This window comes from Microcaecilia unicolor, chromosome 5, assembly GCF_901765095.1.
Source record: "Microcaecilia unicolor chromosome 5, aMicUni1.1, whole genome shotgun sequence".
NCBI lineage: Eukaryota > Metazoa > Chordata > Amphibia > Gymnophiona > Siphonopidae > Microcaecilia > Microcaecilia unicolor.
The window spans coordinates 59,473,992-59,499,288 of record NC_044035.1 but is presented as its reverse complement, the minus strand read 5'-3'; the positions used below and the strand labels follow the sequence as shown (position 1 = coordinate 59,499,288).

Below are 25,297 nucleotides of genomic sequence, written 5' to 3'. Positions count from 1 at the left end.
TAACGGAGACTGTTACTGACACCTTCTCATTTAAATAAATATTTAAAGTATTGTAAATGCTTGGACAATGTTATAAATTAAAGAATTTAGGTGCCCATAGGTGCCAAAGATGTGTTATGACCCTTTTTGATAAAGTTTTAAATGTGAAATGCTAAAAAATGGGAGTTTCCTGTTTAAGATTAGAAAGGGTCTTAAGAGTGCAGATTTTTTCATAAATCAATTTATAGCAATGCTGTAAGTGGTTGAAAATCAAAAAACAAAGGGTTTTTATAGTGTAATTTTAATGCTTTCGGGCGATGCAGGGCTCAGTACTGGCAAGTTGCCTCCATAGAATCCCATGGCATGAATCTGATTGGCTGCACAGCTCACAGAAGGAACCTGTTTCTATGGATTTTTTAATGGTTGGGCTGTGAAGAAGACAGAGGTTATGTCTGAGGGTTTTATGTGAAAAGAAATTTAAAAGATATTAAATTTGAGAAAATTAATTAGGAAAGGTTAAAGGAATATACATATTCACTGAATAAAATGTTTGCAAAGGATTGATGTCCTTTCTTCTAGATTTAAAGAACATTTCTTTAAGAATTGAAACTGGGAGAATTTAGGGCTGTGTTTACTAAGGTGCACTATAGGTGCGTTAACATTTTTAAGATGCGTTAATGGTTGATGCATGTTAAACGCTAATGTGCCCATAGGAATGTATAGACGCATTAGCATTTAACGGGACTTAACTTTAAAGTTAAATAAGTTGGCCACATGTACAAGTTATTCAAAGTACAGAAAGTCTGGTGTTGTGCTTGCATCAGCCACCCTGGTCCCAAACTAACCATCCTGTGCTTATACTAGACAGCCACCAAGGTGCAGCATTTTAAAAGGGGTTACAAATATTCTATGTGAGAGATTTGCATGCACTGCCTCTACTGCATGCAAATCTTTCTCATGAATATTCATTGTAGATGTCCTGAAAACCTGACTGGCTGAGAAACCCCCAGACAGGTTTGGGAACACTGCCTTAATGTATGTGCATTTTTGGTCATTTGTGGTAACATGCTACGAACAAAAGTACATGCCTACTTTTCTTTATAGAATAGGCTTAAAATAGTTGCATAGCCTGTATCTATAGTTAGTGTCCTATCATAGAATTACCCCTCAGAAAGCTTCTAAACATTAACTATACAGATAAAACAAAAAGCATACTATCACAAAATGCCTAGCCACCTACCTGGGGTTACCATGCAGTCACTTAGAGGGTCTATCCCCTGTTCCGGGGCAGAGAGAGCAAGGAACCAATGGAGCCGACGCAGCTCCCAGCGACGTGGGCTCAGGGGCGGATCGGCCCTCCCGCCCGCCCCTCGCTGCCAAAGTAAGGTACAATGCACTCCGGGGGGGAGGGTGCGTGCCGGAGGAGGGAGCGCCACGCTGCACCCGGGGGGGGGGGGGTGCGCGGCGGCGACCCGCCCCAGGTGCCAGCCGCCCCCGCTACGGCACTGGGTGCCAACCATGTCGACTTGTCAAGGATGTTGCGATCTGTGATACAAGATTGAGGTTGGTTAATGCAGTGGCTGAGGTTGCATGATGAGAGAGTTAAAAGTGATAGAAAACTCCAGGTAGTTGTGATGGAAGTCTCTTGATACTATAGCCTCAGGAGTGGCTTCATGCAGTTGAAATGGAAATCCAAAGGAACAGGAGGAAATTACAATAACAAAATGGAAAACACTATTAGTCCACATTGGTTTGTTTCATTCTCCCACAGTAACATATTACATTAGATTGCAAACAGTTATTTCCATTGTATTAATCTTTTTCTCAGTGTTCACAGAATTCCCTGCACTCATTAATTTTTCAGTGCCAACATTATATCTAGTTTCTTCTTAAACATCTCTACTGAAGAGGTTTGCTTTAATTAAATTTGAAGACAAACTATTCCAAAGCTTTATTACTGTAAATGTTTCCCTTGATTTAAAATTAAATTTATGTTTAATGAGTTTTTGTTCATTTCACCTAGTACAACTTATAGTGTGTGCTATAAACAATCCCTGAATGAAACACCTGCTTCTTTAAGGTTATGCAGTATTTCTCCTTTGTCGTACTTTTTTCAAAATAAAACAGTGTTAATTTCTCTAATTACCTTAATTACCAAGTATAGAACACTCACTTCCTGCCCTTTATGAGTCTGGTTTCTTTCTATTCTAGTTTCTTGATTTCTTCAGGATCTCTGAATAGGATGGTTAAAACTGGAGCTTTATACTGCACATGTGGTCAATATGTTTGCACATGGGCAATAGGACTTCATGGAGTTATCATCCCTATTTGAATCAACCTTGATGAAATGGAAATTTGGGTTGCTAATAACTGGACTTATTCCCCGTATAAATTCTGGTATCAGGACAATATTAGGCATCACCAGGGCTTTTTTTTTGATGGGGTACTTGGGGGTACTGAGTACCGGCACCTTTTCCATTGTCTGCTAAATTTGACCCATGGTCTCCAAGTTTTAATGAAAGAGCTCAGGCTCTACACAACAATTCAGCCTTATCATAGGTTCTGTTATTGGTTGCGGGGGGCCTGGCTATTGTGGGGTGGGTCCCTCAGTGATCACTCCCACCCCTGAAGGGTGGCCTGCCATTTGAGTACCGGCACCTTTTTCGCTGGAAAATATGCACTGGGCATCGCAAACTTTTCACATGCAGTAAAACTACCAGGTGGAAGCAAGTACCAGTAACTCCAGCAATTCACAAATGCCCAAGTTTACTTGTTATAATGGCTAGATGAAGTCATGATTCCTTTTTCAAGACATAATGGGTAGATTCAAGAGACTGCACCAAAAATTAGATGTGAAAAATATGGGCACTAAGTGCAAATTCAATAAGAGCAATTGGGTGCAAAATCAGTGTTATAGAATAGAGTGTAAGTTGGCACGTGTGCACCTAACTTTAAGTACAAGCACTTACACTATATCAAAGGCCGGTGTAAATGGTTGCTCCTAAAGCTGGAAGTTGTACATGTAAGTGATAGTATTGTATAACATGCACACAACTGCAAGACATGCCCCTGATCTGCCCATGTGCACGCCTCTTTGTAATTATGCACTAGAGCATTTAGGCGTTGACGGCCCAATATTCAAAAGTATTCAACCGGCCAGAAACAGCACCTGGCTGGTTAAATACCCTCAAGCCGGCTATCTGCTGATATTCAGTGGGAGATAACCGGTTATCTCCCGCTGAATATCCCGATCAGTGGCTAACCTGGTCATCAGCTATGTCATGTAACGTAGCTGGCTACCGCTGATTTTTAGTGGCTGATCGGTTAAGTTTAGTGACCAGATAGACCCGCGTAAATAGCAGGTCTATCTTTGGTCCCTAGAACCTAGCTGGTCAGTCGATGAATATCAACTTAACCGGCTATATTTGTGGTGCTAAAAAACTCCCAGAAATTCAATGCTGGTGGCCGTAAATTACCCCGGCACTGAATTTCCAAGTTCATCGGCGACAGCAGGAGTTAGCTGGTCTAACTCCCACTGTCTCAATATCATGGCCTAAGTTTATAGAATAGTGTCTAAGTGCAATTACATGCATAACTACAAATTAATGCCAATTAAAACCAATTAATGTCACTTAAGGCCAATTGGCGCCTAATTTAACAATTAAATTAAGTGCGTAACTGGCTCTATTCAATAACTTGTGTACCCAAATTTGCACAGTAGTCAGAAATTTGGGCACACAACTTTATAAAATCTGGGGGAATAGGGTTAATTCTGCAAATTAGGTGCCCACATTTACACACCTCTTGCATGTATAGATGTTTAGAATACTAGCACTCATGCCAAACTTAGCTGACAATGCACTGATTATTCACGATATAGCTGGTTAGCCACTATTCCCTGGATTCTACATGAGTGCCTAGAGATCTGCCCCAAATTCCAAGTGTATTCCATAACAATGTACGTAACTTAATTGGCTTAACAAGCTAATCAGAGTTGATAACAGCTCTTAACAAGCAATAATGAGCACTAATTTGCAATAATTAGAATTTACACACACAACTCGCTAAGCACATTCTGGGCGAGGAAATGGCAAAAAAGGCAAAAAGGGCGAGGAAATGGGAGTTATGGGTGGGGAAATGGGAGTTTCATGATCATTCTGAAATTTATGAATGTAGTTATAGAATACGGCTCAGTGCGACTAAATCTACGTGCCGGGATTTACACCACATTTTTGTTGGTGTAAAGGGAGGCGCCTATTTTTAGGCACTGAAATATAAATTAAGCATATTCTATATACCACACCTAAATCTAGGTGCCACTTATAGAATACATTTAGTCAGCATTGATTTCCGCACTTGTTTTCTAGGCACCATATATAGAATCTCCCCCTATGCGCTGACCACAAATATTCAGGGGGACATAGCTGGCTATCCCCTGCTGAATATTTGCGAATAGCCTGTTAAGTGCTATTTAACTGGCCAGGGGCTGTTCCTGGCCAGTTAAATAGTGCTGAATATTGGGCGGAATATGTGTAATAATTGGTAGCCAATGAAGGTTTTCTATAAGATGCAAAACCCTATTGAATTTACCCAATTTAAAAATCAACATAGCATGTTCTGAAGAAGTTGGAATTTTCTCTGTAACTTAATGGGTGCCTTTCTATATAAAGAGTTGCAATAATCCAACTGCAGGAGAAGTATTGATCAAGTTATAACTCTAAAACTTTGAAAACTCAAGGGTCCTATTACTAAGGTGCGCCAAAAAATGGGCTGCCCTAGTGTAGGCGCATGTTTTGGGCACGTGCTGATCCACTTTTCAGCACGCCTGTAAAAATGGCCTTTTTTAAAAAATGGACATGTGGCAAAATAAAAATTGGTGTATGTCCATTTTGGGTCTGAGACCTTACTGCCAACCATTGACTTAGTGGTAAGGTCTCACATGACAACCGTAGAGTAATTATCTACACATATAGAATGACAATTAACGCCCGGATTTTGGTGCACGCCGGAAAAGAAAAATTATTTTCCAGCAAACATAGTGGACGCGCGTCAAAAATTAAATTACCATAAGGAGCATGCGGTAGCCGAGCAGTAACTCAAAACTGACGTGAGTTGGACACTCGTAGGCGCCTATTGTGGCTTAGTAAAAGGGCCCCTCAAAGAAGATCATATGGCTCTGAGCTGATATAACTATTTTACTAATCTTTAATTGAAAAAATTGAGCTAAATCCTCAAAGGGCCCTGTTTACTAAGGTGCACTAGCATTGTTAGCACGCACTAGTGCTAGAGACACCCATATATTCCTGTGGGTATTTCTAGCATTAGCGTGTGCTAAAAATGCTAGCATGCCTATAGCACAGCTTAGTAAACAGGGCCCTAAGTCTTATTATAACATGGATTATTAGATTTCTTCACTCAAAGGAGCCATATCATCTAAAGTGGTACTAATCAATTCATTCCAATTAAACAACATTGAAGTAGAGTTTATGTTTTATTGGCCTAGGGGCCCTTTTACTAAGCTGTGTAAGCGTCTACGCGCACCTAACACGTGCCAAAATGGAGTTACTGCACAGCTACCACGTGGCCCTTGCGGTAATTTCATTTTTGGCGCACGTCCGCTAAACAGGCCCGAAAAATAATTTTTATTTTCTGGCACGCATCAAATACGCGTGCCAGACTCCTGATGCGTGCCGGATAGGCCTGCATCAGGAGTCTTCACCAGCAATGATGACATGTCAACCCATAGCTGTGTCGAGTCCAGAATAATCTACAATAAACTGTTTTCACTGAATAGACTATTGTCCGCTCATCCCTATGTCATCTTCGCTGTTTTGCCAAATATTGTGTACTTTGCCGAGATTTGTTTCTTCTGTGTATACATAGGACAATTAATAACCCTATAACCTGGGGGACAAAGATTCAAAATATGAGGAGAGTCAAAATCAGGAATCTAAGTTGCGTAATAAATACCATTCCTAACTGAGAATCGCCTATCAAATCTTTTAAAAGAAGATTTTTGTTAGAATAGATTGAGCTTTATTATAGGAACATTCTATAGAATCAAAATCTCTTTCCACATCTGTAATAAAGTAGAGGAGTATGGTAGCCGTGTTAGTCCACTCTTAAGGTTATCAATAGAAATCAAACAAAATAAAACATGGAAAAGAAAATAAGATGATACCTTTTTTATTGGACATAACTTAATACATTTCTTGATTAGCTTTCGAAGGTTGCCCTTCTTCGTCAGATTGGAAATAAGCAAATGTGCTAGCTGACAGTGTATATAAGTGAAAACATTCAAGCATTACTATGACAGTCTGACAGGGTGGGAGGATGGGGGTGGGTAGGAGGTATGCATGGGGACATCAAAGCATATCATTGATATTCTAACAGGATGGGTGTGAATAGGTGAGGGGTGGGGTGATCAACAGAGACATACAGCTTTATGGTTTGTAATGCGCTAGGAACCCCAGATCCTTGTTAAGTCCTTTCTGTTGGGTGTTAAAATATTCAATCATTCTGACTTCAAAGGTCTTACGTTCTTGTATGGTTTTAAAGTTACCTTTCAGGATTCTCACTGTGAAGTCACATCTGTAATAGCTATAGGCATATTCGCTCTCAAATTCTCTTGTTGTCTATACCATCTCTTAAACAAACTGAAAGAAAGAGCTTTTCTATTACCAATTATGACCTCTGGAATTTGTAATGGAAGACTTGAGCATTTAATCAAATTCTTATAACACTGAGAGCTAACGGAATGCTGTTTTTGACATTTAAAACAGCAATAAGGTGTACTAATTCCAGACGGTTTAAAATAGATAAAATCATCCCTCCCCCTCCCTTTGGGCAAACCCAAATCCAAGTAGTATATAAGCACTAATACATCTTACCTTACAAAAATTTAAAAGAAGAATCTCAAATCGCAAATTAAAACCTAATCAAATGAACAAATAGAACAAATCAGCCTTCAGGTTAAAAACACAGTTGCACGAGCAGCACACAGCGGCATAGAAAGGCAGGCTGTAAAGATATTCAGCTGCCCTATCCGGGTAATGACGCTGAATATCTCTCTCAGTGGTATTTATCCTGGTGGCAGTTAGCGAACTGCTTCTAAATAATACCCCTAGTTAATATATATATTGGGAGTCTGCATATACTGGTATATTCAGTGGCGCTTCCTATATGTATTGTGCCTCTGAATATACAAATAGTTTGAAACATCTGCTACATTACATTTTACTATTATTATCATTTGATAGCTATATTTTAGTCATCACATGATCCTATATACATGAATTATTGATATTTTATCCCTTTTATATGTTGCATTCATATTTATGTTTTTATGCATGCCCATTATTTTTAGACCCCTGATGTAGGCTTTATGCCAAAACACAGTGCTGTGTCGGGTGTTGAAGAATGCTAAGTAGTAGTAGTAGTAGTAGAATAAAGGTTTTGTTCATCACATCCCTCAACCTTCTGGATTTAAAAAAAAAATTTTGTGGGAGAGCCCTGCTGATTACACTACTCTTTTCGCTGGAAACATCTGAATTAGACATTGAAATTCTTTCCTTTACGTCATGCTGAAAATTGACTTATGTATATATAGGAAAATGCACGTATAATCTTTGAGGACTGCAGATCAGCCTGGTTTTCAGCATTTTCACAATGGATATGCACATGGGGCTAGATTCAGTAAATAGCACCTAAAAAATCGGCACTGAAAAAAAACGCTTAAGTGTTATTCTATAAGCCACACCTAAACTTCGGTGCGATTTATAGAATAACGCATAGATGTTACGGTCGCACATAAATTTAGGCACCACCATTTGCACCAACAAAAATGTGGTGCAAATGCCCACACCTAAATTTACGCACAGAGCACCTTTATTCTGTAATTACATGCATAACTCGAAGCCACGCCCCCATTCTGCACCGAAATGCACCCCTTTTTCGAGCCATGCGTAAAGTTTAGGCACATTTTCCACACCTAACTTCGAAGCCCTTTTACAAAGGCGCATAAGGATCTATGCATGTGCAGCACACGTCAAATCGGCATTACTGCCCGGCTAACGCGTGCGCCTGGCAGTAATTCCAAGTCTGGCATGCAGCAAAAACCCATAGTAGAAAGTAATTTTCTATTTTGTACCACGGGGATGTTCCCAGCAGTAATCAGCAGTTGGTGCATGCTGGATGGATAACTCTTGAGCCCTTACTGCTAAGTCAATGAGTGGCGTTAAAGGCTCAGGCCTCAAATAGACACGAGCTGGGTTTAATTTTGCCACACGTCCATTTCCCAGCCCCTCATAAAAAGCTTTTTTTTTCCAGACGCTGTGGAGAAATGGTCCAGCACACATCCAAAGCACGGATCCACACTACCTCAGGCCACGTTTTGGCGTGCCTTTATGCATGCAACACCCAATTAAATCTAATTAGTGCCAATAAGTGCTTGTTAAAAAAAGCCAGTTATAGGCACTAATTGGCTTGTTATCCTATTATATCGCACACACAAATTGGGACCGCACCTAAATTTGCAAGCGCAATTTTCAGAGACCTGTATAGAATCAGGGGGATGATCTGTTTGCATATGCTGCCTCCACTGTGTGCAGCTATACTTTATGCATATTGATTGTGGAAATCCTGAAAACTCAACTGGGTTGTGACCCTTGGTTTAGAATTTTATGGAAGCATCATTATCTGGTACTGATCTGCAATACAAGGAAAACAGCCATTGCTCTTTCAGTCTCACGTAGTAGTACTAGTAGTTTACCTGTAGATTGGCGTGACCTAAACCAAAATTATATTACATTACATTGCAATCTATCCAGGTCACAAAATAACTTGAAATACCTCTTCATTTTTTCCTTCACCAGCAAACAAATGATGTATTTCTTCTTCAAGCAGAATGTTCTGCCATCCTGCCCCAATATTGTCGAAGAAATCCTCTGAGGTTATCACATCAAGGGAAAAAACAGATTTCAAAGGTCAATGGCCTACTTTGCCTTTTGTTACCTGTAAATGAGAAGCTCTCACAGACTGAAATTGAGAACATGATTTAGATGGCTCTCCCTTGCAGAAAGAATGCAGAGAGCTTTCAGAATCTGTGCACTCTCTGCTTAACCCCACTTAGCATAGTATGATATACAGTATTATATTATTCATAGACTCCATGGCACTCCATACCACCTAATGTTTGAAATTCTAAAGTGGAATCACCTCTTCCCAATGTGAAACACACTAAGGCAGCACTAGGCGACTCTCTGTGTTGTAATGTCTTTTCCAGTCTTAAAACCACTAGATTCTAGCTGAAAGTTTTAATTTTCAGCTCTTTCTTTGTTACTGTTCCCTAAAGACATATATTTTTCTATGTTCTGCTTTTAGCCAAAGAGTATTACATGCATTCTGGGAACAGTATTGCTCTCTAGTTACAAATGACACTGATTCTAACTTCCTTAAGCAGGTGAAAGACTAAGTTAACCATGCTGGCACTGGAATCTGGGAACTCCAGTCCTTCTGGACTCCTAATTTTACAGGCTGCTACCCTAAAACATAGTGTTATGCCTTGATCTAACTGGAATAGGCTCTGTTATTTTACTGGAGATGAAAGGAAAGAGGACTGGCCCTCACAGATGAATGCATACATAAAGGAGTGTTTGCCAAATTCTTGGATTTCTCTCCTTATGAACGTCTGATAAGTACATAAGTACATAAGTACATAAGTATTGCCATACCGGGAAAGACCAAAGGTCCATCAAGCCCAGCATCCTGTTTCCAACAGTGGCCAATCCAGGTCACAAATACCTGGCAAGATCCCCAAAAAGTACAAAACATTCTATACTGTTTATCCAAGAAAGAGTGGATTTTCCCCGAGTCCAATTTAATAATGGTTTATGGCTTTTCCTTTAGGAAGCCGTCCAAATCTTTTTAAAACTCCACTAAGCTAACCGCCTTTACCACATTCTCCGGCAATGAATTCCAGAGTTTAATTACACGTTGAGTGAAGAAATATTTTCTCCAAATCGTTTTAAATTTACTACTTTGTAGCTTCATCGCATGTCCCCTGGTCCTAGTATTTTTGGAAAGCGTAAACAGACGCATCACGTCTACCCGTTCAGCTCCACTCATTATTTTATAGACCTCTATCATATCTCCCCTCATTCGCCTTTTCTCCAAGCTGAAAAGCCCTAGCCGCTTTAGCCTTTCCTTATAGGGAAGTCGTCCTATTCCCTTTATCATTGTTGTTGCCCTTCTCTGCACCTTTTCTAATTCCACTATATCTTTTTTGAGATGCGGCAACCAGAATTGAACACAATATTCGAGGTGCGGTTGCACCATGGACCGATACAAAGGCATTATAACATCCTCATTTTTGTTTTCCATTCCTTTCCTAATAATACCTAACATTCTATTTGATTTCTTAGCTGCAGCAGCACACTGAGCTGAAGGTTTCAACGTATCATCAACGACGACACCTATATCCCTTTCTTGGTCCGTGACTCCTAACATGGAACCTTGCATGACGTAGCTATAATTCGGGTTCCTCTTTCCCACATGCATCACTTTGCATTTGCTCACATTAAACGTTATCTGCTATTTAGATGCCCAGTCTCCCAGTCTTGTAAGGTCCTCTTGTAATTTTTCACAATCTTCCCGCGATTTAACGACTTTGAATAACTTTGTGTGATCAGCAAATTTAATTACTTCACTAGTTACTCCCATCTCTAGGTCATTTATAAATAAGTTAAAAAGCAGCGGTCCCAGCACAGACCCCTGGGGAACCCCATTAACTACCCTTCTCCATTGAGAATACTGACCATTTAACCCTACTCTCTGTTTTCTATCTTTTAACCAGTTTTTAATCCACAATATAACACTACCTCGTATCCCATGACTCTCCAATTTCCTCTGGAGTCTTTCATGAGGTACTTTGTCAAATACTTTTTGAAAATCCAGATACACAATATCAACCGGCTCACCTTTATCCACATGTTTGTTCACCCCTTCAAGAAATGTAGTAGATTGGTGAGGCAAGATTTCCCTTCACTAATTCCATATTGACTTTGTCTCATTAATCCATGAATGGGCTGTGTCAACATTAGCGCACGGCATCTGCTAGCTTGGCTTAGTAAACAGGGGAAATACTTTTTTCACATCTACATTTGATGTTTCACCATGGACACAGATATACTGTTAATAATTCTTGCGTTTTCAATATTTTAAATGATTTCTTTCATTTTATCTAGATTATGACAGGAAAGAGATTTAGATTCTAATGTTACATATTTATGCTTGTTTTGCAGGGGGCTCTTTGCTGGCAGCTTCACTGAGACGCATTATCTGGAAGATGGTACTGCTGTCACCATTCTGCGAAATTGCACAGTAAGGTTTACATCTCAGCCCTAAATAATGCTTCATCAAATAGAATTCTATAGATTATTGCCAGGCCGCCATTGAAAAGACCTTATAAAATAGCTAAAATCTATTTTCTTTATTTTGCACATGGCTGCTTTAGTAAACAGCTAGTTCCCTTGTTAACATGAAAGCATCGTCCCTAAATCTACAGTCTTTTTTTTCTTAAGACAGAGATATTCAGGTTTGATAGAAAAGGCTAATTACCATTTGTAATTTGCAGCCTTTTGAAAATTTAATTTAAGAAAGTCTATAAATTACAGCTAGACTTTTTAAGATTCTATCCAAAACACTTTATGCAAATAAGTTGTAAATATACATTTATACATTTATTCATCCACATTTTATGAATATGTGACAGCATTGCCCTTATTTTAGAAGCCTTATTAGTGATTTACAAATGTAAATACCGGCATTTAAACATGTGTATGCTGAACAAACATTGCAAACCCAATTTCAGAAAGCTGGAATTGGCACATTTAAATTTGCAGTACATGCAAATAACCAGGGGGTGTTGCTGTGAGTACTAGAGTAGAACCAAAAAATATGCATATATTCTCCATTCCAGAAGAGCAATGAACGTCTGTGACCATTGTGATCAACATTGGGATTCACAGCTCTTTACAAGTATATACAGATTTTGTATAAGTGCTTGTTTGGGGCATCAGTGTACAGCAGGGGTTGGGGGGTTGCCTTCTTATTCCTCAGTGTTTTATTCCTTTTCTCCCCCTCCCCCCCAAAATATCAGGCTGTTCCCACACACATTTGGGGTAAAGATGCATACATTTTCCCCTACATGCCGCTTTTTAAAATCTCTGCTCCTGGTGGACATGGAAAGACAGCAACGTGCAGTCCTGCATGTCATAAAACAAAGAATGGGGTGGAAATCCCAGCTGCAAAAGAAAACATTATACCAGTATGGCAAACTGTATGTTTTATTGATGGCTAGATAAAACCATGAAAGAGACCTGACACAGCCATGTTTCAGCAAGGCCTTTATGAGGTGTTCAAATATCATATTGTTTTGGGGGGTTTTTTCCCCCTCCTGAGTTTTCCATCCCAGTCTTTGTTATTTGGTCACCTCCGGTGGTTTTCTGCCTCTTGAGTCCTCTTCATCCTGAGTGTCATTACATGTATTTTACAAGATACTCTATACTTGGCAGAGCTTTGTAATATATAATGAGGACCTTTCAAATCCCACCTGGACTTCTTAATTCCCCTCTCTATGTCCTAACTAGAATGGCAATTCAAGTGTTACACCACAAGATAGGTAAAACATAAGGGTGCTCATCTTCAAAGCACATAGACTTATATTTGTAACTTTGTAAGTCTGTGTGCTTTGAAAATGAGCCTCAAGACCTACCATACTGGATTAGACCAAAGGACCATAAAGCCCAATATTCTGGTTGCAACAGTGGCCAATTCAGGTCCCAAGTATGAGGCAGGATCCAAGATAGCACGACCTGGAATAATGAGATGATCATAGCCACCGCTCTTGGTTATACTTGTGTCAGATAAGGGGTTGATTCTGTTGATTCTGTTAGAGTTAGTTAATTCTATATTGCTTACAGTGACTCCGAGGATTCTTTTCAAATGGTAACTCCTCATATGGTGCAAAGGAATGTGTACTTTTAAGGAACAATTGTCAAAGCAAATGCCTGCACAAGATTTGCCTTTGACAACTGGGCTGGTTGCAGAAACTAAGAGGTCCTTTTACAAAGGTGTGTAGGCACCTACACATGTCCAATGTGCATCAAATTGGCACTACCACCCAACAAAACTATGTAAGCCACATTGAGCCTGCAAATAGGTGGGAAAATGTGGGATACAAATGCAATAAATATATAAATAAAAATAAATAACTACCGCGTGCTCTGGGCGCTAATTCAATTTCTGGCATGTGCTCAAAACACACAGTAAAAAATATTTTTTATTTTCTACCGCGGGACCCTTACTCGGCGGTAATCAGCAGTTGGTGTGCGTTGCATGCTTACCGCCCATTAGCATGTGAGACCTTACCACTAACTCAATGGGTGGCATTAAGGTCTCAGGCCGAAAATGGGCACGAGCTAGATTTCATTTTGCCGCATGCCCCTTTTCCGGCACATTAAAATATCCCCCTTTTTCCAGGCGCGCTCAGGAAATGGACCAGCACATGTCCAAAACAAGCGCCTACACCAGCTCAGGCCACTTTTGGGCATATCTTAGTTAAAAGGCCCCTAAGCTTCCTTGTCATCTCATATTTCACACACACACTTGCACCTGTTTTAAAGCCTTATCTATGAGGTGAAAACCAAGGGGTCAATATTCAACCTGCAGCAGTGAGCATTTTACTAGTTACTACTACTACTTATCATTTCTAAAGCACTACTAGACATACAGAGCGCGGTACTCTGAACATGTAAGAGATAGTCCCTGCTCGACAGAGCTTACAATCTAATCAGGACAGACAAAGAGGACAAATAAGAGATAAGGGAATTACTAAGGTGGGGATGATACAACAGACATGGGTACTAAACAAGTGAATAGGAGTTAGGAGTTAAAAGCAGCCTCAAAAAAGTGGGGTTTTAGCTTAGATTTGAAGCCGGCCAGAGATGGAGCTTAACATACTGGCTCAGGAAGCCTATTCCAGGCATATGGTGCAGCAAGATAAAAGGAACAGAGTCTGGAGTTTGCAGTGGAGGAGAAGGGTACAGATAAGATAGATTTACCTAATGAATAGAGTTCCAGGGAGGAATTTGAGAGGTGTTCCAAGGGTGTTTGAGAGGGGGTGCTAATTTTCAGTGGCACTTAACTGATGGAGGAGTGGCCTAGTGGTTAGGGTGGTGGACTTTGGTCCTGGGGAACTGAGGAACTGAGTTCGATTCCCACTTCAGGCACAGGCAGCTTCTTGTGACTCTGGGCAAGTCACTTAACCCTCCATTGCCCCAGGTACAAATAAGTACCTGTATACAATATGTAAGCCGCATTGAGCCTGCCATGAGTGGGAAAGTGCGGGGTACAAATGTAATAAAAATAAAATAAAATTGCTGCTGAAAATGAATGGTTAGTGCCTAAGTGAAAACTGACTATTTGGGGGGTGTTCCAAGGGTGGAGTTAGCAGTTCGCTGGTTAAGTGCTGATATTCAGCACTTAACTGGCCAGGGTAACTGCATAAATGGGACCGCATAAAACAGTGGTTCCACATAAACCAGATATCCGATGCTGAAGTCCAGACGTGGCCTGGCATTGAATATCCAGGAAAGAATATCCAGGAATACCTCTGGTGGCAGTCAGCAAAATCACATACAGTTCAAACTCCTCTTATTGACTTACAAGTGCATTCACTCTGCAGCTCCTAAGTACTACTCCACTCTTTGAATGGAGTCCCGGGGAGGAATATAGGGAGAGATAAGAGTGGAGGGGAGGGATTTTAAACAGGGCTTCTCATGCCAGTGAATAGCTGTGTACCATATAAAAGGCTATGCAAATTGCCATTATATAGGATTATATTTTCTGTATGTGCATATATTTGCATATGTGTATGTTAAATTTCATCTGATATTTAGACGCCAGTTCCCCAGTCTCTCAAGGTCCTCCCACAATTCCTCACAGTCTCACGAAGTTTTAATGACTTTGAATAATATTGTGTCATCTGCAGTTTTGATCAGCATATGCATCACACTACCTTTTTCAGATCATCAGTGACCATGCCAAGTAACACTGGTCCCATTACAGGTCCCTAGAGCTCACCTCTATTTATCTCTCTCCACAGAGAAAACTGATCTTTCATCCCTACTCTTTGTTAAATATTGATCCCTAAAAAGTAAAACAATGAAGAATGTCACCCAAAACTTAAGGTTGAAAGAAATATAGAATGGAAATTACTTATGCCCTTCAAAGGGCATTTTTGTTCCAAGATTGACAGTTTGTCATTTCTTTCCAATTTTAGACTAAACAAATTCAGCACAATCATTTTGGACCATAGTTTTATTTGCATTGAATTCAGGGGTAGCTGCTCGATCAGTTGCTGCTCTTTGATCATCCCATTAATTTTTTCAGTGTATTCCAGCTGTTCACAGTGGGTGATTTTATCATACTGTTGCCCTTGAATGTGAACTCAACATGGTGCCATCATCCACGGAATCTGAGTCATGTGACAAGGAATTATCCAACAGGATTCCACACTTGTACCTACATCTTCCTTAACATTTTCCAATTTCATACAAAATACTGTTACTTTCAGAGCATCAATAATAAATGATATGAAGTGCATAGAAAAATCTAAGATGTCTCGTTCCTGCAGGCAGCATGAATAATAAAGTGAGCTGCCTTTCCCAAAGCCCCGGCTAGAATCTCTTTGTACTTTCAAGTGGTTCGCCATGGTAACAGTTCTAGGTTGTATAATTATAATTTTTCTTAGAGCACAAAGAAGATTCGATATCATTTAGAGGTAATTCAAACATTTTCCTACTTGAGGGTGGCCTAAGTTAATTCAATCATATTCCACAAATGAATAGAAATTAAAAAAAAAAGTGATGTAGGTATCATATCTGGCAGTTCCATGCTTCCAGAAATGAGTAAGTCAAATGTCTTTGATTTGGCTTGGAGTGCAGATTAAAGATGTGAATCTGCTTCTCTCATTGATTACTGCAGTCCTTGAGTGCTGCAGAGCTCTGATGTTTCTTGTGGCATTGCTATGCAAAGACTGATGTGAAAGATGTGTTACCAAAACATTCACACATTATCTCTCCCTAGGATGATAGGGTCTGGCTAGCATTTCTCCAGTGGTGTTTCTAGACAGAAATATTTGGGGTGGCATCAGGGAGGCAAGCCAGGTGTATGGAGGGGGAAGCAATGCAAAGTGACATTTCCGTACATCATAACTACATAAGTATTGCCACACTGGGACAGACCAAAGGTCCATCAAGCCCAGCATCCTGTTTCCAACAGTGGCCAATCCAGGTCACAAATACCTGGCAAGATCCCGAAAAAGTTCAATACATTTTATGCTGCTTATCCCAGAAATAGCAGTGGATCTTCCCAAGTCAATTTAATAATGGTCTATGGACTTTTCCTTTAGGAAGCCATCAAGACCTTTTTTACCCCCCACCCCCAAGCTAACCGCCTTTACCACATTCTCTGACAACGAATTCCACAGTTTAATTACACATTGAGTGAAGAAACATTTTCTCCAATTCGTTTTAAATGTACTACTTTGTAGTTTCATCACATGACTCCTAGTCCTAGTATTTTTGGAAAGAGTAAACAAATGATTCACATCTACACGTTTAAATAAGTTATAAAATACACAATAAGGGCAATTCTATAAATTGAGACCTATAGACAGGTGTCAGTTGTGTGCTTAAGTTATAGAATAATAGCACTTATGTGCTTGATTGGAACATTATAAGTTACATGCACTTCAGGGCACAATTAGGCACCAATAGTTATAACTGCCATTGACTTGATGTAATTGTTGGCATCTAAGTTTGGGCACACCAGTGCCATCTTACACTGGTGTGCTATAAAGGAATCTTGGAGCCAAGAATTGGTGCTAAGCACATGGCATTGGGGCACCTAAATCTTGGTACCGATTTATAGAATTGTCATCTATAAGTCCCAAAGGATTTCTATGCATAAAGAATCCCACCAGCTACTTTCAGCCACTGAAAAAAAAAATTACCCATTGTAAACAATAGCATAATTTCACAAATTCTTCTATATGGGAGTGAAATCTGGATTCTATACAACATAGACCAGAATCCAGACATGCCAAGTTACACAGTTCCAGCAGGGAGACATGGCCAATCCTGGTTTTGAACTTACACTCCAAGGCAGTATGGGAGTTAAAGTCATAAGAACATAAGAATAGCCATACTGGGTCAGACAAATGGTCCATCTAGCCCAGTATCCTGCTTCCAACAAGTACCTAGCAGAAACTCAATTGGTAGCACCATTCCATGCTACCAATCCTGGGGCAAGCAATGGCTTCCCCCATGCCCACCTCAATAACATGATTCTACTCGGTGAAATCCATGCTGCAGGTCCTATAACGTATCAGTATAGGGTTGTCAGAAAGCCAGAAATAGCCTAAAATCTCCTTGTCAAACTGGGTGACTTGGCAGCTCTAACTATCTCAGAATAAACCCCGAACCTCCAGTTTTGTAACATACATCACAGTTCCCAATAATGAAGCTAGGACCAGTCCTAATACAACTCACCATACTAAAAATATTATTTAAATTTCAAAATATAAAGAAAATAGATGTAAATTTCTACCGTAAGACCGACAGTTTCCATTTGCTACACTTAAAAATAAAATTCTTTATTCTACCTTTGTTCTCTGGCCATTTTATACGTGTTTGTCACAGACTCCCATTTCTGCTTTCCCGTGTCTTTTCTTAGCTCTCTTTTCACGGTCTCCAGTACATCTGCCACTTCTTCTCTCCCTTCCTAACTTCTTTACCTCTTCTCGTACAGTACATCCATTTCTGATTTCAATCTTTTCCTTTCAACTTTCTTCCTTATATTTTTCTGCCTCTCAATCTGCTCAGATTTCATTAATTCTTTCTATCCAGTCTTCAGTCTTCCTCTTTTTCTGCATCTACCTACAGCTTTCCATCTCTCTCACCCCAGCCCTCCCATTCCCCATCCTTTCATTTCCCAATTTTTGCTAACACTTAGAGGAAACACATTCCTCTCTTTCTTCCCCTATATCCAGTATCTCATCCCCTCTGTATAGAACCCCCCTCTCTCTTTCCTCCTCTGCATACCATCTCCAGTCTTCCCCCATCCAGTTTCTCTCTCATCCCACCTCCATCTAGCATTTCTCCATCACCCTACTTCCTGCTCACCAGCCTGTGTTCAGCATTTCCCTCTGTAGGATCTCCCCTTTCTCTTTATTTCCCCTATATCCAGCTTCCCCCTTCCATGTCCCTATTTTCCAATGTCTAGCATTTCCCCTTTGTCTTCTGACTCCCCCCATGTCCAGTGTCTCCCCTCTGTCTTCCTACTCACCTCAAATTCAGCATTTCATTTCTATATCCCTATACCTCCATGTCCCTTTTTTCTCCTACCCAGTCCAGCATCTCCTCTCTCTTACCCTCATCTAAACCAGCATTTTCCCCCATCCTGTTCCAGTACCCCCATCTCTTCTCCCATTCCAATCCAGCATCTCCCTTGTCACACTCTTCTCCCCGCATCTACCATCTCTTCTTCTCCCTTTGAGCTAACAAATTCTCTTTCTTTCCATTCTTCCCTGATCCAGCAACTCCATTCTTTCCCCCTGCCAATTTTTGTTCAGTGTTCAGGTCTCCCCCCCTTCTCATGTTCTGCATCTTGCCTATTTCTCTACTGCCTACCCCATCATCTCTCTTTCTATTCCCCACAGGGTCCAGCATCCTCCTTTGTGTCCCTATTCCCACCCCTTCCATTCAACATCTTCTTTCTCTTTCTCCCTTCCTAAACCAGTATCTTCCTTCCCCATTATCTCCCTTCTCTCACCCTACTGCCCAAGCATTGTCCAGCTTACCCTGCCCCCTCCTCAAAAATGAAAATATCTGCTTCCCCCTCCCCCAATCCAGCATCTCTACTTTCCTCCCCTGCCCCCCCCCCCCCCCCCACAAAAAAAAAAAATATTGCATCTATCTTCTCTCCGCTGCCTCTTTCATCCGCAGCTGCTTTCTGGCTATGTAGCAGCAGCAATAAAGGAGAATGAAGCATCAGGGCCTTCCATCTCACATGTGCTGCTGCATCCTCTGCCATCCCAGTCATGCCCCCCCCCCCCCCCCCCCCCCCACACACACACAAAGTCACTTCTTGTTTAGAAGAGCAGGACCGGAATTAGCAGAGCATAAAGCAGTTTATGTGAGATGGAAGGCCCCACTGCTTTATTCTCCTTTATTGCTGCTGCTGCTGCTGCACACTTGAATTAGGGTGGCAAAGGGGTGGCAAGCCATTTTTTGGTATGGAATTTGCCACCCCATAGCAATGCCTATGCGTTTCTCTCCCTCTGGACAGAATGGTTTTCACTCTTTTCTAGCCTTGGAGTGTACGTTTCTGTGAGGGAGCCATGTTTCTAAGCGTATACATTTTTTTTACATACTGACCAGGCTTATAAAACTTTATAGTATTTAGAATCAAATATATAAAAAGAAAGCTCTCACTGAGATCAGGATAAACATAAGGCACTTTTTCTCTTTACCCTTTCAGTCAGACTGAGGAGGTAATTTTAGAAGATTTATATCTGTTAAAAAAGCATTTACAGGTATAAATCAGCAAGCATACATGTATAAGTAGTTTTTATTTTATTTATTTAAATGAAGTCATGCCTGACCCTCATCACACACCTGAGTGGTTTGCAAAGAAAGTCGCTATTTATATGTATATGGAAGTGGCACATACAGATTTGAAGGCAGTTCCCTTGGCCTGGATTGGCCGCTGTCGTGGACAGGATGCTGGGCTCGATGGACCCTTGGTCTTTTCCCAGTATGGCATTACTTATGTACTTATGATATTCAGCCCGCAGTGGTATGTGGCATCAGAGCCGCTCACAGCCATGGGCTGAACTAACCCTAGATATTTAATGCCGGGGCGTGTGCAGCTCCCTGCATTGAATATCTGCATAGTCACCTGGAAGTTAACCGGCCAATATTCAGACCAGTGCCCGGTTAACTTTAGTACATAAATTTAGGACAGCCTTTTTGCTGTCCTAACTTTATGTGGTTATTTAACTGGTTAACGGACTGAAATTTGCCGCTAACTGGCTACGTAGGAGCTCCGCTCTCATCCCGCCCCTAACCTAACCGGTTAATGGCGATATTCAGCAGATCTATCTGGTTACGTGCTGCTAAATATCGTGTGCTGGATCACTCAGCAGGGTTTAATCAGGCAGGAGCCTCTCCTGCCTGGTTAAACCCTTTTCAATATTGGATGGAGTGTGTTCAGGGCATGGTTTGGATGGACCTTGAGGGGGAGATTCTATATATGACACCTAAAAGATCGGCATGGAAATCAGTACCATCTAAGTGTATTCTATAAGTACCGCCTCCATTTAGGCCAATGAAAACATTGCGTAAATCCCAGCATGTAGATTTACGCACACTGGGCCATATTCTATAACTAGGCACGTAAATTTCGGAATGCCCACAAAACGCCTATTTCCCTGCCCATAACCATGCCCCTTTTTACCTGCGCGCGTTAGAATTTTGGTGCACTTACACCATCTCTATGGCTAGTGTTAAGTGCCAAGCCTAAATTATAGGCGCATATTTCACCAGTTACTCTAGTATTCTATAAAAGACATTAGGCACCTACATTGCTTTACAGAATAAGTACCAGAAAAGCATCCTTTGGCACCTTAATATAGGGTCACTGTTATAGAATTGCCCTCTAAAAAGTGCAGAATGATCAGAGGGATCTAGCATAGCAAACAATGAGTGTGCCAGGCCTTAGCGCAGATACCATGCAAACGTAGTCAAGCTTATTTAAATGAGGTAATTTTGTATTCCTCCCCAATGATCAGAAAAGAGTGTATTAAACAAAGTTGCCTAACCGCTGTAAAAAATAACGCCAGATCAGAGCAGGCTTTAGGGTGTTGGAAGAGAGGATTTCTCATGCTTCTCTCATGATTCTTTCTGCGAGAAACAGCAGACCCGAACGTGAAGCACACATTGGTGTTCTTGTCCTGCGTCTAAATTTAAAGCTGCCATGCTCAGGCACAATTCTCCCGCACTTCTACCCCATGATCAGAGATAATGCGTGCTTAAATTTGCATGTCATTATCTCTGACCATAGGTCTAATAACGCCCTGTGCTGTTCCAGCGCTATTTTTAGAGCGCTGTTTGGAAAAGCGAGGGGCTTTTGATCATCTGCCTGTCAGGTCTGAAGCATACTCGCCTTCACAGAGAGTCAGTCATGTCCCTGTTCTGTTTATACTATACAGGATAGATACTATATTCAGCCCTGTATCCCATTCTAAACAGTTCAGGATGAAGATCTGAGCTCCTCTTTCTAGATTTGCTATGGTTTTCTTTATCAAAGCACGGTGCTATTTAGAACTCTGGCTATATGAGACTAAAAATCATGACAACCATGCTGTAACACTGAAAAGATTAATTGGTGTGGCTAAATGCGAATGAGATGAATAATAAAAAAAAAGTATATTGCGATGGCTGTCGTTGAAACCTGAATGATAAATTTCCTGTGCAGTGATATTTTCTGTGTATAGCTAAGATTCAGAAAGTACTGTGAAGTCGATGACAGGATAATTTCTTTGTAGTCAGTAACATAATTGGGAATGTAATATACCCTTTATTTATCAATAAAATCAACTTTAACTTCAGATAGATATGTTATCTTTATTGAGTAAGTGTTGTACTGAATCTATCTCTTGGCTGTCAATTACAGTTAGGTTATTAAAGAAATGCAATAACCCAGTCAGAACACAAAAGGATGGCTGTTTCTCATATTTAAGGACCTTGCTGTATCAGATTTCAGTTCTCCGGGTAATAATTTACAGATTTTTCAGTGTGATTTGTTAATAAGATACTCCCTTGTAAATGTATACTGTTGGGCTATATTCAAAAGTCACGTATTCTTGTACTTAATTTTATTATATTTTATAGTGTTTATAATATCAAAATGTCTATGTTTGCAGCATTGTTAAAGGTTGATATCATGGTGGATTGCTGTATTACATAATTTAAGGCATGATTCTCCTTATCAGTATCCTCTTCCATAGCTTGTGTATGTATGTATGCAATAGGTGTATGCATTCTTTTCAGCTGAATATTAAAACATATGAATGAATGATGGTATTTTCAGTTTGCATACTTTTAAACAGACTGAGTGATTGGGGGAGGGGGCAAGAATAATTTAATCCTCACATCTTCCATTCATTTTCAGCTATGAATTGCATCCATAAAGAGGGAAGACAGACAAATTGGGAAGGGGAGAATACAGGGCCAAGAGGCACTTCACAACCCATGTAAAACATTTTCAAAAGCAGCCAAAGAAGCTTATCTCTGCCTTTTCCCAAATCCCATGACTGATTATCAGGCTTATTTTCGAAAGAGAAGGATACCCATCTTTTGACACAAATCGCAAGATGGGCGTCCTTCTCACAGGGTTGCCCAAATTGGTACAATGGAAAGCTGATTTTGGGCGTCCCCAACTGCTTTCCATCACGGGGATGACCAAAGTTCTCAGGGGAGTGTCAGAGGTGTAGCGAAGGCGGGACTTGGGCGTGCCTAACACATGGGCGCCCTCGACCCATTATAGAAAAAAGGGCGGCCCTGACGAACACTAGGATGACTTTACCTGGTCCTTTTTTTCTTACAACCAAGCCACAAAAAGGTGCCCAAACTGACCAGATGACCACCAGAGGGAATCGGGGATGACCTCCCCTTACTCCCCCAGTGGTCACTAACTCCTTCCCACCCTCAAAATAAGTTTTAAAAATATTTTTGCCAGCTTCAAATATCATACCCAGCTCCATGACAGCAGTATGCAGGTCCCTGGAGCAGTTTTAGTGGGTGCAGTGCACTTTAGGCAGGCGGACCCAGGCCCATCCCCCCCTACCTGTTACACTTGTGGTGGTAAATGTGAGCCCTTCAAAACCCACCAGAAACCCACTGTACACACATCTAGGTGCCCCCCTTCACCCATAAGGGCTATGGTAGTGGTGTACAGTTGTGGGGAGTGGGGTTGGGGGGGGGGGTTGGGGTGCTCAGCCCAGAAGGTAAGGGAGCTATGTACCTGGGAGCTTTTTCTGAAGTCCACTGCAGTGCCCTTTAGGGTGCCCTGTTGGTGTCCTGGCATGTCAGGGGGACCAGTGCACTATGAATGCCAGCTCCTCCCACAACCAAAGGGCTTGCATTTGGTCGTTTCTGAGATGGGTGTCCTTAGTTTCCATTATCGCCGAAAATCAGAAACGACCAAGTCTAAGGACGACCATCTCTAGGGATGACCTAAATTTCAAGATTTGGGCGTCCCCGGCCTCATTATCGAAACGAAAGATGGACGCCCATCTTGTTTCGATAATACGGGTTTCCCCACCCCTTCGCCATGTCGTCCTGCAAGGACGTCCTCAGGAAAAGATGGGCGCCCCTTTTGATTATGCCCCTCTATGTCAACAGCAGCTCACTGGAAAAGTGAAAGAGAGAACATAAGAACAGCCATACTAAGTCAGACCAATGGTCCATCTAGCCCAGTATCCTGCTTCCAACAGTGGCCAATCTAGGTCATAAGTATCTGACAGAAACCCAGTTAGTAGCAACATTTCATGCTACCAATCCCAGGGCAAGCAGTGGCTCCCCCATGTCTATCTCAATAACAGACTATGGACTTTTTCTCTAGGAACTTGTCCAAACCTTTTTTAAACCCAGATATGCAAACTGCTGTTACCACATCCTCCAGCAGCAAGTTCCAAAGCTTAACTATTCTTTGAGTGAAAAAATATTTCCTCCTATTTGTTTTACAAGCATTTCCATGTAATTTCATCGAGTGTCCCCAGGTCTTTCTACTTTTTGAAAGAGTGAAAAATCAATTCACTCTTACCCGTTCTACACCTCTCAGCATTTTGTAGACCTCAATCATATTCCCTCTCAGGCATCTCTCTTCCAAGTTGAAGAGCCCTAAACTCTTTAGCCTTTCCTCATACGAGAAGAGTTCCATCCCCTGTATCATTTTGGAACAGAGCAGAACAGAGCATCTGCTTTCCTTACTCAGATCAAGAAGGTGGTTCTGGATCACTACCTCAGAAATCTACTTTACTGAAGTGCAAAAGTTGTGAAAATTAAAAAAAAAGTCATACAGAAATCAAGATAGGGATCTGAGACACAGCAAGGCAGCACTGTATTAGTCAGAGGATCCTGCCAGCTTAAATCACATTGATCAACCTAGAGCAGATATTTAGTGGCACTTAAGTCTAGTTAGTGCTGGAATAATCGAGGGGTGGAGTCAAGGGGTGGAGTCAGGCAGACCCAGAAAATATCTGGGCACAGCCAGTATTCAGTTCCGGTCCTCAGATAACTGTCCGAGCAAGTAGGACCACTCAACAGTCCTATCAAAATTATCTGTATACTGACACTGAATATCAATCAGCACTTCTGATAATTGTGTATTAAATATTCAGGTCAAATTTTGTCTGAGGCAGTCAGCACCTTAATATAGGGCACACAGTGGCTAGGAAGTTATTGTGGTGAGGAAGTAGGAAGTGATATTACTTGGACCAAGAGCACCTCACAGGTAGACATGTAGGCTTATTTTCGAAAGAGAAGGGCACCCATCTTTCAACACAAATCAAGAGATGGGCATCCTTCTCCTAGGGTCGCCCAAATTGGCATAATCGAAAGCCGATTTTGGGCGTCAACTGCTTTCCGTTGAAGGGACGACCAAAGTTCATGGGGGCGTGTCAGAAGCATAGCGAAGGTGGGACTGGAGCGTGCCAAACACATGGGCGTCCTCGACTGATAATGGAAAAAAGAAGTGCATCCCTGACGAGCACTTGGGCGACTTTACTTGGCCCATTTTTTCTTACTCCCCCAGTGGTCACTAACCCCTCTCACCCTAAAAAAAAACATTTTAAATATTTTTTGCAAGCCTCTATGCCAGCCTCAAATGTCATACCCAGCTCCCTGACAGCAGTATGCAGGTCCCTGGAGCGGTTTTAGTGGGTGCAGTGCACTTCAGGCAGGCAGACCCAGGCCCATCGCCCCCCACCTTACTCTTGTGGTGATAAATGTGAGCCCTTCAAAACACACCAGAAACCCACTGTACCCACATGTAGGTACCCCCCTTCACCCCTTAGGGCTAGGTAGTGGTGTACAGTTGTGGAGAGTGGGTTTGGGGGGCTCAGCACCCAAGGTAAGGGAGCTATGTACCTGGAAGCAATTGCTGAAGTCCACTACAGTAGGGTACCCGGTTG

The 25,297-nt window shown here is 41.2% G+C and overlaps 1 protein-coding gene across 1 annotated transcript in view; it reads left to right on the top strand.

Moving 5' to 3' along the window:
- Positions 1–25,297, top strand: part of ADAM12 (ADAM metallopeptidase domain 12) — a 659,141-nt gene that overhangs the window by 353,924 nt on the left and 279,920 nt on the right. Inside the window, exon 4 of the mRNA XM_030202952.1 lies at positions 11,280–11,358. Coding sequence (XP_030058812.1) covers positions 11,280–11,358 — 79 coding nt within the window. The remainder of the gene's footprint in view (positions 1–11,279; positions 11,359–25,297) is intronic.